The 15,614-nt window shown below is 38.7% G+C and overlaps 1 protein-coding gene across 2 annotated transcripts in view; it reads right to left on the reverse strand.

The window, feature by feature from the left end:
• Positions 1–15,318, reverse strand: part of LOC130919331 (collagen alpha-1(XXIV) chain-like) — a 128,068-nt gene extending 112,750 nt beyond the window's left edge. For both annotated transcript variants that reach the window (XM_057841931.1, XM_057841930.1), the window contains exons 1-2: positions 14,811–15,318; positions 6,749–6,819 (exon numbers count right to left, since the gene is read on the reverse strand). In XM_057841931.1, coding sequence (XP_057697914.1) covers positions 6,749–6,819; positions 14,811–14,863 — 124 coding nt within the window. In that variant the 5' untranslated portion in view covers positions 14,864–15,318. The remainder of the gene's footprint in view (positions 1–6,748; positions 6,820–14,810) is intronic.
• Between the last annotated feature and the right edge of the window lie 296 nt (positions 15,319–15,614).

A 15,614-nucleotide genomic window follows, 5' to 3' on the forward strand; every position in this document is an offset into this window, starting at 1 on the left:
GATCCCTTTAATGAGTCCTGAAGACACATATTGCGTCGTGACTGTCTTGTTGTCCAAACGCATCAAACTAGCATGGCGCCAAGAACCACCCGCTCCAAAGTTTGGGTCCACTTCACCAGGAAAGAGGGTGAAAATGAAAGGTTACGATGGTTTAGCACGAAGCACGAGCATTGCAGCCGTAAACATAACAATGACAGCACGTAGGTTCAAACGCTCGTGTGTCTTCACTTCACGAGGAAAAATTACAACAAAACGACTTGCAATCATTGCAAGGTGGAGATAACTGCATTGGGAGGGAAGGTGGAGATAACTGCATCGGGAGGGAATAGACTGCACTGTCCTCACCAAGACAGCTGTACAGCTAGCTAAACTCCGAAATGACGATACAGAAGACGTTAATATAATTTGCTGACTTTATTCAACCATCACTTGAAGAGTGAAACTGAAAATAGAAATGAAACAAATCAATTTTGTCCCCAATAACAAACAGGTTTGCATCAACGTAAATCAGCGATGATTAGCTTCTAATTCAGTAATAACAGAACAGTTAGCATGCGTTCGCTAGCATTAGCACATCTTCAAACCACTACACAACTGGATTTAAGTGTCCGATCGCGAGTGGAAACACACAACAACAACACAAAAGATGATACATACAGGTGTTGCCTCTGTAGATATTTTACAAGCATTAACAAAGAACGTAGGGTCGTCGCAGTGCTTCCCTCTCTCACTAACTCGCTCACTCGCTTGGATGCGGCATTTCATCTTCTTCACGTGAGCGCGTTCGTCTTCGCGTGAGGAAGCGCAAGGGCGCCCCCACTTGAGCGTGAAAGCACCATAAAAATGGTAAATGGTGTTATATACTAACAGGCACGCATTTCAATATACTGGTAAATAATACACTTTAACAGGGGTCCCCAAACTACGGCCCGCGGGCCGAATACGGCCCACCCCGACATTTGGTCCAGCCTCCTGAACAATACCAGAGAGCAGTTTTTTTTTCTTTCCTAATAGTGTTATTTATTTTCTGGCCTCTTTCTGTGAAGAACTCAGAGAGGGTTATTTGGTTATTATCTATTTGATTAATAGTGTTATTATTATTAATCATTATTTTTATTTTATTTACTTTTGTTCCGTGAAATATCCAGAAAGGGTTATTTGATTGTGGCGTTCTGAAAAACAATATTTTTTTACATTTAGGCACTCCTGCAATCGTCACACTTTTTCTGTTACAAACTGACCCCGGCCCCTCATCAGAGAAGGGAAAAGTTATGCGGCCCTCACTGGAAAAAGTTTGGGGACCCCTGCAAGTTTAACACATATTGCTAACGGCAGACCAACAACCTATATGCCAATATATACCAATATTTTTTATTTCTATTAGAAAAATGCTTCAGTAAAATGTTACACATTCTTGTGCATTTGCCACTTATTGCCACAGTTAATATTGAGGCTTTGGGCCTCTTTTGACGTCGTTGTGAGTTTGTAAGGTTTTGACTTCTGATTAAACAAACTCGATGCCAATCGAAACGTTTGTTCTTTTTCCCCAAATTAGAATCGATAAGAGAATCGATAAACAATCGAATCGTTAAGCAATATCGATAATGGAATCGGAATCATAAAAATCCTATCAATTCCCATCCCTACTCTAGTAGTACATAGATATGATGTTGCTTTTGTTTAAGTGTGAAATTGTTTTGGAGCAGGATAAATGCTGTCAAATAGTAAATAATTTTCCATGTATTCTTGAGTTGTAATTAGCTAATTTGAAGAAACATATTGTTGGAAAAAGTAAAGGAATTAAAGCATTCCCATCAATGTTTGAGCAAAAAGTCCTAGTGAAATAATACCCATTACAGTTCTGTGTTATATAGTTCTGGTTTTCCTAAAAGGTCCCAGATTAATTTGTGATTCATTTATTTTGTTATTCATCAAAGTCTGTCCTAAAATATTTTTACGCTCATTTGAGTGTTGATCACATACTGAAGAGTGTGTGGGAAATACAGGATGCTTTCACGGATCCATGATTGTTACGCGTGAAAATGCCAATACTGCCTTTTGTACTGCAATTTTTGACCAAGTACTTTCCATTTTTCTTTACCTGTAAGCACTGTGACCATGCATACTTACTTTGAGCAAAGAAATAAATGTGTTCCAATCTCTATTATGTGACTAGGTGAGGCCAAGACTTTCAATAATTTTCAGTTTCATTTCTGTTGATTGATTTAACTACTCTCACGACAAACTCGTTTGATTGTGCATGAACATTAGGTTCATGCTTAACTTATTCAGAGCCATTTACTAAAAGAACAGATGACAGCACTGATAAATATAATAGGAAAAAATGAGCTTAGGTGACAGAAAAAAAATGTGTTTAAAGAAAGCAATCATAAAGAAGTTATTTAGGAGGCTTTTATGTGGATTCTGAGGTAAAGAGCGCAAGAATAGACATGTTGAGGGTGGAACAGTGGAAAACGATCTACATTTCTCGGCCTTTCAGTCACCTGCAGCTAAAAAAAATAAAGGTCGATATGGTGTAATAAAGCCTACAGTACATACTGTGGTGACACCTATCAAATTAACATGGTTCTTATGCAGCATCAATAAAATCTAAAAACAATACAATAAATGCATGGCCTTAATACCATTGGTTTCCAACCACTGTACAAATGATAATTCTCACTTTCCGCTGTTTTTTTTTTTTCTTGGATTGCAGAGCCCAGGTGTGTGGTAGTGGGCAGAGTCTCTTGCGTCGCACCTTCATCTGATCTTGTCATATTTAATAGATTGGTCTGCGTTAATATAGGTGTACCGGCAGTGTTGTACGGCAGTAACACGTTACTGTAATCGGATTACTTTCTTTCAGTAACGAGTAGAGGTGTGCAAAATTTCCGATTCTTAGATTATTCGCGATTCGGCCGTGGAAGATTCGAGAACGATTCACAAACATCCAAATTCCGATTATTAAAATATGCGAAGTAAAGCGGAAGTACACAACACTCAGCGCGCCGAGCGGTCTTCGGGACGGAACGGAGCGAGAGTAGCTAAACATCATGCTTCCCATTACCCGGCCCCTCGGGTAATGCCAATGCTCAACTCACGGCTCTAGCTCAACTCATGCAACGAGATAAAAAAACACAACAACATACCTGACTGCTGCCGAAAAGCTCCTAGAAAAGTACATCCGTATAATGTTACGGTGGATATCATTTATATAGGACTAGATGCATTATTCATTTGGTAGTGTTAGCAGCACATCTACAAAAAGCTAGATGCGGGAGTTATAAACGGCCGCCATCTTAAAGCAGTACACTTCCCTCCAAGGCTGTTGTAGCGAACCTTCCAAGCAAACCTAATTAACTTTTTATCTAAAATACTCCTAAATCGGTAAAATATTGAATTGAATCTATCTTTACAATAGTTTTAAAACTTTCACATGTCTAAAGTAGACAAAAGGGAAATTATGGAATAACGGGAGCAATTTTAACAAATTTAATGGTTGATTCACAACATTAAATTAATTGAATGTAGTTTAAAACTGCTGATACAGAATGGGGACTGGAGTTTTTTATTTAATGTTATTTTTGTATATTTGTTTACTGCTATATGTTAACTTGATCCTGAAATAGTAGTGTGGTTTAGCCTGAGAGTATTTTTGAACAATTTTGGAACTAATGTACAAAACATTAAAAAAAAAAAAAAAAAAAAGAGAAAAAAAAAGGAGGGGGGTGCATCAATAATCGTTTTATAATCGAATTGGAGCCTCTGAATTGTAATCGTAATCGAATCGTTAGGTGCCCAAAGATTCCCAGCTCTAGTAACGAGTAATCTAACGCGTTCATTTTTCCAGAGCAGTAATGTGATTAAACAGTTTCCTTAGTGTCTGTGCGTTACTATGTATTATGTGTTAGGTTTTGGTTTGGTTCCTTCCTTGTGTGTCCCTTTGATTGCCCATTGATTTCTCCTGTTGTGCCTGCTCCTAGTGTATCCTCCAACCTACACCCTGCTGTGTCACTCACCTGTTCCTCGTTGTATCGTTACCCCTTGTCTGCGTGTGTGTATATAAGCTCGCAGTTTCTTTTCACTCCTTGTTACGTCATTGACAATGTCCATGTCCACGTTCTGGTCAGCAGTATTCACGTCTATCCAAGCCTCGTGTTCGAAGTAAGTGTTTTGAAAAGCAGTCTTTTGTTAGTGACAGTTTTGTTTGCCTCAGTGCTTTCTTTGGATCACCACAGCTTTTGTTTTGTACTTTGTTTTTTGTTGGCTTTAATTAAATCATTTTTTTGCACCGTTCATCTGCCTCGCCTCCCTTTCCCTGCATTTGGGTCCACCTGCCTGCCCGTGTTCCTGACACTATGTATGTAGAATGAAGAATATTGTAGTCATGTGCGAAGAGCATTTTGAATAGAAAATGCTAAGAAGGTTCATGCTAAGTGTTCTTTTCCATGGTAACCGCTGAAAGTTACTTCCTGTGAGGGCATGTTGATCTGTGTACGTCCATGAATGAACTTTTTTTTCATCTTTCATCAATCTTCATTCTGGAGGGTTCCAGCTATAGGTTGGGCCCCTACATGCGCGGCCGTTTCGTAGCTTTGTTGTTGCAACGACGGGTAGTCATCCCTCCAAGTTGGGAAGCATTGTTTACATCATATTCGTGTTGCACATTTATGCCGTAAGGTGACGTGTTCATTGGCCCGAATATAAGACGGCCCTGATTATTAGACGACCCCCTCTTTTTCAAGACTCAAGTTTGAAAAAAGACTCTTTGAACACCAAATTAATTTTTATACAGTACATCTGAAACAAATGATTATAACAATATATGAGAGAGAAAAAGCATGTTATTTTGCCTCATTGAAATCTGAATATCTGAACATTTAAATATGTAAACTTAAGTCACATCCATAAATGAATGGCTTCTGGTTTTTGAAATGTAAATAAACCAATCTATTGTGATAAAACAACAAAATTGCAATAACTGCATTAACAATCAAAGTGAAGTCTAACTGTAACTGTAGTCTTGAAACAAATCTGAATATGGAAAAACATTGCAATAAAATAATGCAAACTGGTTAAACTTGAGAGTAGCTGAGATCTGCCGTGACAGAACATCGCTTCAATGATATCTGGCGCCATCTAGCGTCATAAATGGGTATAATGTCTAGACCGCGAATATAAGACGACTCCCACTTTTTCAGTCTTATTTCAATGCAAAAAACACTCTTACATTCGGGCCAATACGGTATCTTTAGGATGTGTTCTAAGTCTGACTGAGTGTAAAGTGCTTAGTTGCCGCCACATTTTATGGCCAAATTGACCATGTGAGTTGTGCGCGCGGATCCGCGCCCGCCTTTGTGTTTATTGCACTGTGCAGTTAATTTGTGTGTTGATTATTGTGCAGTCAGTTTGCTTTGTTTTACATTGGCACTGATATACTAGTATTGTCAACCCTAACCACTAAACTCTAACCCGAAATTCAGATTTTTTTTACATCAGGATTAATCTTCAAGTTAGCGGGGTTCAATTAGTCGGTGGAGTTGATTTCAACAAATTCCATGTAGTTTGTCAATTATTTGTTAGTTTCAAGGCTCTGGAGTGGCTAAGACAGCGCGAGTCAATGGTGGTTGATGAATCAACTCCATCGACTAATTAAACCTCCGCTAACTCAAAGATTAAACCTTATATGAAAAATTCTAATTTCCCCTTTAAATTTAATTATCGGAAAGTCAATTACATGCGATGACATTTTTCTGTTGTCATTCTTATGTTGAGGCGGCCAAGTGAGAAAAATTGGTAAAAAAGTAACTGATAAATTATTTTTAAAGTAGATTAGTAACTTTTATAATAAAGTAATCAGTAAAGTAAGTAAATTCCTTTTTTAAGGCGTAATCAGTAATTAAATTACTTTTTCAAGTAATCTGTGATAACACTGTGTACCGCTGAGCCTCCGATTGAGGCGATGACTTTCGCCTCAATCGGAGTGTGCAACTCCGCAGGTGATGTCAATGTGTCTCAGTCTTAAATATGTGAACAGTGTGAATCAAACTCTCTAAATCATGATATAAATCAATTGCAATTGCAATAAAATAACGCAAACTGGTTAAACTTGAGAATAGCTGCAATCTGTCGTGACAGAACATCGCTTTAATGATATCTGGTGCCATCTAGCGTCGTGAATAGGTAAAATGTCTAGTCCACGAATAGGAGACGACCCCCTCTTTTTCACTCTTATTTCAATGCAAAAAACACCGTCTTATATTTTGGCCAATACGGTATATATTTATCTTTTGTTTTGCAGGAAAAATGGGTGATTTAGGTCTGTTTACCAATTGAATCTTTGAGTAATTTTTCTTTTCTCTTTTTTGTGCTCTGTCTCCAAATGCCCACTTCCTCTCGTTTCGATATAGGAACACTGGGATGTTGGTGGGTGGGTGATTCCTGCATTATAGTGGTTCGCAATGTTCAGTGTGAGGCTGATCTAACATGAGCTAAGCATTTCTAACTCCTGACTGATCAGATCAGTTTATCCTCTGTACAGTCCAATTGTCTTACTTCGCCATGTCGAGTGCGCCAACTTTTAAGAGGGATGAGAAAATCTGCTCTGAAACAGGTGAGAGTGCAATTGGCGAATTCTCACCCACAACAACCCATTCCTCCATAGTAAAGTACGTAATTTGACAATTATATACCACGGCCACTTACTGTGCAATGCATTGTTAAGTAATGTACTTTTAAGGATACGTACTTTGAGCTAGGTTGTCGTCTCCTCCAGAGAGTGCTGCAGAGCATACTGACAGGAGCAGGAAAAAGTTCCACCTAAAGGGGACATGGAAACACAAATTAAAATGAACATTTCTGACATTATCTTTGAGATCTACCAGTCGCTCGCTATCGACATATTGGACACCTCTGACCTATACCATAAAGAAAGACATAAATCATTATGTTGTTTGGCGTTTTCCCTTGAAAACACAGTACAAATTGTGTCCCATGAAAGGTTGAGATAGCTGGTGACAAAGAGAACAAAGAATAATTCTAGTCATTACACATGCCAATCCAGGTTAGGGGGAGCACAGTACCATGCACATACAGTATATAATACAGAGAAGAAGAAGAAAAACGGACACTCTCATCAATTAATAAAACCCCACCAGACGCATTTGGTGAGCCTATAACATAGCCTACTGTACTGTGTTGACTCAACAAAAGTTGAGCAATGCTGGATTGTGTGTATGAGGCTTTAAACATAACAGGAGTAACTAAAGATTGTTATGACTGAGTCATGTTCCAATTATCACTGGTTATGTTAATAAAGTCTGTAAATTCGCATCTAACTAACACAAGCACACAACAAATCAAAGCACCACATTTTCAAATCTGCAGCCTACAGCTCTACTGAAATTTAAAAAAAACATTTTTTAATGTTGCTTTCAGGAAGGTTATGCTTTGCCACACTTTTAAAATGTGCTTAGGAACACTAAACATTCAGACCATATCAATCACACTGACAGGCATCTGTTCTATGGAAGCTGCTGACACAACACCATGCAGTGGCTCCTGGCAACTTCAGGGATGATGACTAAAGGACAAAAATAGGATTTTTTTTGTGCTGTCCGTTTGAGACCAACAAATAAGTGTGCCATCACTCACAGTCTGCTCCTTTAGCTTTGTCTGGCTTGTTATATGAATGTGATAGTGTACAACTGCATGGGCACTGCCGTACAAACGCCACACTTTCACTGCCTTGGAGAAGCAACTCGAAAGATGTAAAAGTTTGTGTGTTTATTTGGCAGAGAGCTTCAGACAGGCAGTCATGTTTGTTTTCCCACACTTAAGGGATGGAAAGAGGAGCACAAGCAGAAAAGGATGAAGTGAGGGAAAGCACTAAGTGAGAATGGAAATGCATGTAATTGCAAAAACACACTAAAACCTCTCTGTCAAGAATGTAGACTGGTATCCATGTGAAGGAACATGGACGTGGTGTGAAAATACAACAGGAGTTTGGAGAAAAATCTCTTAGTTTTTATGTTGTCAGCTATCTAAAACAAACGTCAAATGAAATTTAAAGCTTAATATAACCTAAGCAGCACTAGGTAACTTCAACTTTTATAAAATATTTTCATAACATTTGGGATGATATGTCGACTGACAACTAGTTGAACGACACCTCTTTTACAGCATATCTTAAGGGGGTCTGTATGACTTTCACCAACACTAATTAACTTTGAGGAGGGTGGCAGGAACCGTGCCACACAAAAAACAAACTAAAAATGTGCTCACTGTCTTACGCCATATGTCACTTCCCCCTTTCATTATAAAGACGGAAGTTGATGCAAACGCTTTCGCGCAAATTCTGCACAGATGGCACAGTAACAAAAGGGACAAAAAGTTCTGTCCGAGGAAGGGAGAAAAAGGATGGCTACCAGGGATAAAACGATACTCAAGAATAAACATTGGCCCAGCTTTCACTCACTGGCATGACTCGTCAGCACGTTCAGGTGGGATCGGGGGGTTAGCCACATTAAGCTACACAGTTGCTACCTGCCATATGCTATTGTTTAGCCATAACTGGATTCATTACCTTATTACTGTTCATCGTTGACACAGCTGCTGGAAACAGAAATGACGTTTAATCCATCTGCAAGCAACTGGGGGATCATGATTTTACGACACTGTGCGGGTGTGCGCCGGTCCTCCGCTTTTGTCCACTGGCATCGCTAAAATTGACCAAAACTGAAAAGTTACCTAGTGTTGCTTTAAACAAGGGGGTGCTCATTACGTCAATCGCGATCTACCAGTCGATCACAACACTAGTGTGGGAAGATTGGGAAAATCGCGGCATCCCAAAAAATGTTTTTTTATTATTGGTTTTAGGGCCATAAAAGGCTTAATTACATCTTGTTGTGCAATATTGATGCTGAACTTTGTAGGCGGTCCAAAAAAAGGACCTTAAGGGTTAATCATGTTTTGTTGTGCAATACTGCTGCTGTTTGTAAGCGTTGTACGCCGCAATACAGATAAAGTTTAATTGTATTGAATAAAAAAAATATATAGATATAAGCCTATCATCCAGTCCGTCACTTGATTGATACACAGGGCAGCCATTCAAATGACGTTTGATTATTTTTTAAAAACATTTTTACACAACCTTAGTTCACTGTGCATGCTCAAACAGCTCAAAGTGCAGCAAAGCTAACTGCTGAGCTTTCTAACCCAGATCTTGGAGAAATATATTGCAAGCACCCCTGACTTAAGCATTCCCTTTTGTGCTGTCCTATCGGTTCTGATTAAGAGAATCTTATGTGGTCCTTGTTTGAGCATTTTAAGGAATCCTTGAGTCCCCCACCAAGATCCATGGCACAATATAATGACATAGGTAGTTCATCTATCCAGACAACCAAGCACTGTCCATGAGACATATTTTCTGTCTCAGGTACAGCTGACAGGTGTACAAAAAATGGCACATATAAATTATACTATAACTATATCACTTGAAAACAAATGAAAAATGATGGCAATAAGTCTTTATTAAAGGTAAGTGACATGCTTTCCAGTCCTTGCACTGAAAGTAAGACAAAGCTCCCCAAACACTGTTCTGTTGACTGAGGGAAATACCACTATGTGGGGAGTGGGTGTCATGTCAAGACTATAAATAATCACAACTTGGATCCTCAACAATGGTTCCTTCAGTTTTGCACAAGACAGAGAGGCCCAGTGCTTGAATTAACTTGGCAAAAGAGCATACATAGTTACATTTTACAATCACTGTAAGGAAATGGAAAAACATTTCTTTTCTTTTTTTTTTACCATAATCTATCAGGTGAATGGAAACATTTACAGTATTTCGACAATGTCTGACTTGGCAAGCCATTCCACGTCATTAGTGACAAAGAAATATAAAAAGTAGTTACTTTATTAATCCAAACAACTCTAAAGCATGTCACATCTAGTAGGTGTATGGGAGAGGTACACATACAATCTTAAAGGTGGGAAATTATTTTAACAGCTAATTTTCATGTTTCACATTGCCTCAGGAGAATTGTTTTCTGATTTAGATTCAACCAAAGAGAATTGTGAGATTGTGTGGCTCATTTTGGTGTTTAAATATGGTGACCTGGGCAGTGTAATACACACATACAGATATGGTTTGAACTCTTCATACCATAGGATCTTTTTTTTTTTTTTTTTTTACAGGTGATAGTTGTTATACTGCATTGAGAAACAGTTGAGGGTACGCGGGGTTCACCCTCTTGCCATGGGTCATCTGGGACAGGCTTAAGCACTCTCTCGACTCTCGTAAGGATGAGTGGTACAGATAATAAATTAAGAAATAATTGTTACACAGCTTGTCTACATGTGTTGTTCTATTGTTTGTGTTCAAATATCTGCTACTTAACTTAAAGTTTCCATTGTTTGTTAGCAGCAAAGTTATCAGGTTGTTTTAAATGTAGGTGTAATTCTCGGATTTACATTGACAGCGAACTTTAGCTGGGAAAGGCATTTAACAGCTTCAAGTGTCTTTTTTGAAGAAAGATTTAATTGCTATCTGAATGCTATGCTAATGCAAATGCTAATATGAATGTTTTCTGCCTAACTGCTGTCTGTTGTGAGTGTGTTGTGTTCACTGCCATTCACAGGGCTCGATGTTAAGTGTTTACCGATTGCACGGGGGAAGGAAATAACACTCCCGGGCATGCGGCTTTAATATATAATATACCCGATTGAGAAGACGAATGAAAAAAAAAAAAATGATGGCGATACACGTCCTACGTTAGAATTCATAGATTAATGTATCAAATTCCCCAATTAATCATAATTGGACTTCTATCGCCATTAAGGCAGCCAATGAGTTAAAATGTCAATAAATCAAATTAACACAATGCAATTAAAGCTGAAGTGCTTAACTTCCTTTGAAAAATAAAAGTAAATGTAAAAACCCAGCCTTTTTCACCAATTTCCAACCCCTTTAAAATGACATGATTGGGCCCGATTTCCAATCACGTGATCGGATGAGGGACATCGTTAGTCTGGAGTCAGGAGGTCAGTGAAGACCAGAGTAAAGATTGACTCAGTCCACAAGACAGCAACCAAACAAGGAGCTGTGAGTAAACTTAGAGTGGTCTTTATTCGTTTACATTTTTCCTTTTGTAGGAGGAGCTACAGATGTAAGAAGCTTTAACTACAGTCTCAGAAACTGACCAAAATCTCTACAGCAAAAGTGAGTGCAGACAGTAAAAAGGTATGCAAGCTGTAATATTTTTTATGCATGGTTTCTCAAGGAACTTTAGGTCAGTTGAGTGTTTATTTGAACCTTTAAAGTGAATTACAAACACTTTTAATAAAATAATGAGTGAAAAACCTAAGTAATTTCTTAGAGATTAACTATTCAACTCACCTATTGATTGTGAACTGGTTATGACTAATCATTAGACAAAAATATCAGCATAGTATTATCAGCGAGAGGATGATTACACAATTCGTACCTTATTTACCTGAGGTGTAAACCGATCATCTGCTTGATATGTAATTCTCAGTTTTTTCATTACAACAAAATACTATGCAGTATTTTGAACTAAAAGGTTGTAATTTTTTTATTTTCTCTTCTTCTCTGCTGTTATGTAACAGTGAGGCTAAATACATCATACATGCCCCCTAACACAGTTCTCCACCCAGACATGAAAGCTAGGCTTAGCAAAGATCCTCCAGTTTCAAGACATGACATGTTCTAATACTATGACAAAGTTTGAAGGTGTCAATGAGTCTTATGGGATTCACAGTTTAGCATCAGCGAGAAAAAGAGCGGCAAATGCTAGCTCAAAAAGTTGCCAACCCTGTAGGAAGTTATTCTTGTTTGCCATGCGTCCACCGCACACACCACATACACGGATTTGCACACTGATTGACAAGAGTAATTCAACATCGTGGTTTTAAAGTCCTTGCTCCAAAAGGAAAATATAAACCACACAGTCTTTGTGGGGGCTCCCATATCATTCACAGTTTGCACTTACTTTTTTAAACTTTTCATCCTTAAGTTGTTTTGCCACAACCAAGTAACAAACATCATTTTAACTCTTTCAGTTAATCAGCTCGGATCGGGACATTGAATGCCTATAATTTTTTTTTTTTTTTTTTTTTCCCTGGGATGTGTGGGGCAGAGTCTGCACTCCAGACATCTCTGATGCTGTGACTAATACGATGAGAAACTTCTGAAATGAGTTACTGCAGCCAGTAACAATCAGCAATGAGTTTCTTTTTTTATGAGATCAACGGGAAGAAAGGGGCAAAAACCGTAAACTGAGAGAAAAGAAATTGAAAAGCACTACAAATCTGATGTTTAACAGCAATTCAAAGTTATTCAAAATGTTTTTTTATGGCATCTCAACTTACAATCGTATCACTCAACAGAGAAAACACGGTACAGCTCATTTTGATTCAGATGTAGCTATGATATGACCGATACGATGAACACCTACTCGAACAGCTGCCGCCTCTGTGGTCACGAACTAGTAAGAAGAAATTTTTATCATTCATCTGGTAGTCGGTTGTTTGGTTCTTCAAAGACCAGACAATATTCTCTAAATTTCCTGGAATTGTAGTGTCTGTAGAGGTTATCTTTGAAAAAATGGCTGAAACAGAAAGCTTTAAGACTAGGCTTGAGCGATTTTAAGCGCTCGGTGATCAGCCATGACATATTGAACCGAAGAAACATGATGAAGGAGGCTCACGAGTTAGGCAGGAGGGTAAGAACAGTTCAATGTTGTTGGAGGTCATTATTACTTTGAGGTAAACTGTAAAACTACACACACCTTGACAAAAAAAATACATATACACATACAATCAAATACAAAATACATTTCTTACTCGTTTGTTCCCCAAAATATCTTTGCTTAATGATAATGTGTAATTGAATATGCCATTTACGTCCTCACGAAAATTAGCACTCTAAAACTCAAAACAATAAATATTCACGCACCAACACCTTGGCAACATTAATAGATGATTACAACAACACTCATGTACATGCTCTTTGCACCCTATCAAAAACAAGTTGAATATCAACTAAATAATTCTCTGCAAAGCGCCATACTGTCTCCCACTGGCCAAAATGAACATAAAATCAGGGCAGTATTTTTCGAATTCCTTGCATGGTTAACCCTTTGAGCATCAAAAGAACAATGATAACTTTGAACAAGCCAGAGCTGCACACATGGTGCCTTATGTAGTTAGTACTTTGCACCAAAAGATGGCAGACAACACCCCCCGCCGCCAATGGATGGACACACTTGGCCTTGGAAAATTCTCTGTCCATTAGTTCATTGTACAACTATATCATGACAATAAAGGGCGATTCTCTTCTATTTTTATTCCATTGTATTCTACCCATGCCTTCTCCCGTGTCATGATTCTTTTCTTCTCACACCACCAGACATGATCGCAGGTCTGAGTGTTGTAATTTCAATACAGTACAGCCCTTCCTGTTAAGAATTCTTAGAAAAAAATTGCACGAGAATTTTTAAAACTGCCTCAATCGTCTTGCATGAGAACTTTCTGTTGAAACTCTAGAAGAGTGCTGTTTATTTTTGAGAAGTTCATTACCTTGCTCAAGTGCACTTTAGCAGTGCTCAGGAACTGGTCACTCTTCAATGACTTTACATTGTTTATCTCTATGGCTGACTTGCAAATGTTACCAGTCAATTTAAAGCCCAAGTCCACTACTGCGAAACTTTCCCCCTATCCAGACTAAAAAACAGCCAAAGTTGAACAAACTTTTGAATATATACAGGAAAGATAACTGTCATATACATAGCAGTACAATAATGTAGAGAGCATATGCTTCACTTGACCTCCTGTATTGATGCCAATCAACAGTGGTGCTGGTAAATCCTGGATAGGCTGTGCTGAGCCACTGACGACAAAGTACCGGTAGCAGTAATGCCTACAACAGTGGCTGATTTTCTGCATCGCAAAAACCAATGATGCATATTACACACCTAAATCTGTCAGTGAATTCAAAGGAGATTGTGTGGTCAACTCATGTTTCATTTACATCCAGAAGGACTTTTTTTTTTTTTTTTTTTTTTTTTTTTTTTTAATCACACTAACTCCAAGTTCATTTTCATTTCTGGAGGCAATCCTCCCCCATTGTAAGCCCCTTTTACACACATCTGGAGAGAATTCATAGCAGAGTATTGATCATTTGGAATCCAAACACTTTTTGGTTGCTTGCAAGGAGAACTCTCCATTAAAATGAAAACTGGAGCTCAATCTGTTCTGGTTGTAAATAATGCACACTTTTGTAATCATTACTCACGAATTATGGTTTTCTGCTCTTGTTTACAGCTCGTTGTTTACATTCCATATCACTGGCATGCTGAATAAGCACTTTTTTCAAAGCAATTTGGACACTCAGGCCGCATAGCATCATCTCCAAGATGTTTTTAAGGCATAGCTACAGTATGTCATATTCTACAGTTTCTCGTATTTATCAATACCAGTTAATACCAGCAATCAACCACTGATAACTAAAGGTTTTGAGATAATGCTACGACTGTAAATGAAGTTAGAGTACGTGCATTTGTCATTTAAAACGAATGAATGGTTTTGGCTGCAGTGTTATACTGGTGAATCTTGTAGCAGCGTGAAGTTTAACAATGTTCAGACAATTGGAAGTCGTTCAGGAACATTCGCCACTAAATGAGCAGAATGTTTCCAATTATTACTACTCAAGCAAAAACCATAAGCATGTCGCGTAAGACTTTTTGCCATAGCATGACATCCTTATGCTAGGTATGCAAAAGCACACTTACGTTGCTGCCGCGGAAACGTGTCCACTCCTTCTCCGTTGAGCTCCTAAATGCATTTGTATGCATTTGTCCAGGCAGCAGAAGTCTGGGTGAAAACAGAATCACACGCAAAGGAATATCGGCTCATGGGCTAACCCTTTAGTAACAGCCAAGTGAAGCGTCAAGTGGTCTGAGGAGTAAAGTTACTGCCACCTCAGAGATTCCGCATCGTGTGATAGTCCACAAGCGAGACCTCTTGCCTCTATGCCGTCGGCTTCCTTTAGCGCCAAAGAGCTCTAGCAGCGCGCACTGAACCAGACTTCTAGCTCCAAACTGGAGTTTGCACACATACACGTAGCAGGTCCGTCAGACGATGTGTTCCCTTTGCATTCACAGGGCATCAGTGATCAGACGCCTCCAAACGGCTTCTTCTCCACGGGCTGTGCGCAGCGTCTTTACCTCCAGGCAGTGGTTTGCGCTATGTGCCTTGACTTGCACTGATGGGACAGCATTCAGCTCAACTCAACTCCTACCTACCAGCTGCTGGTGTTGGATTTCACCAAGTTGTGCCTTGTGACATCACGGATAGAATTTTGGCATGTGCGCACTAAAGCTTCCAGTCTACTTTGAATTTAGTTCATAAAAAGTGCAGTGTTGTATAAAAAATTATATCTCTGCAATTGCTTGTTCAATCCCAAGACAATATGTAAGCTTTATTGAAAACTTGCATCTTTTATGGCTATTAATATGATTTGCCCCCCATCTCTACTCTTGAAAAATGCATATCAGACATTTGTCTCAACATTGGTAGGGACGATATGGCATAAC

This window comes from Corythoichthys intestinalis, chromosome 7 (assembly GCF_030265065.1).
Source record: "Corythoichthys intestinalis isolate RoL2023-P3 chromosome 7, ASM3026506v1, whole genome shotgun sequence".
Lineage (NCBI taxonomy): Eukaryota > Metazoa > Chordata > Actinopteri > Syngnathiformes > Syngnathidae > Corythoichthys > Corythoichthys intestinalis.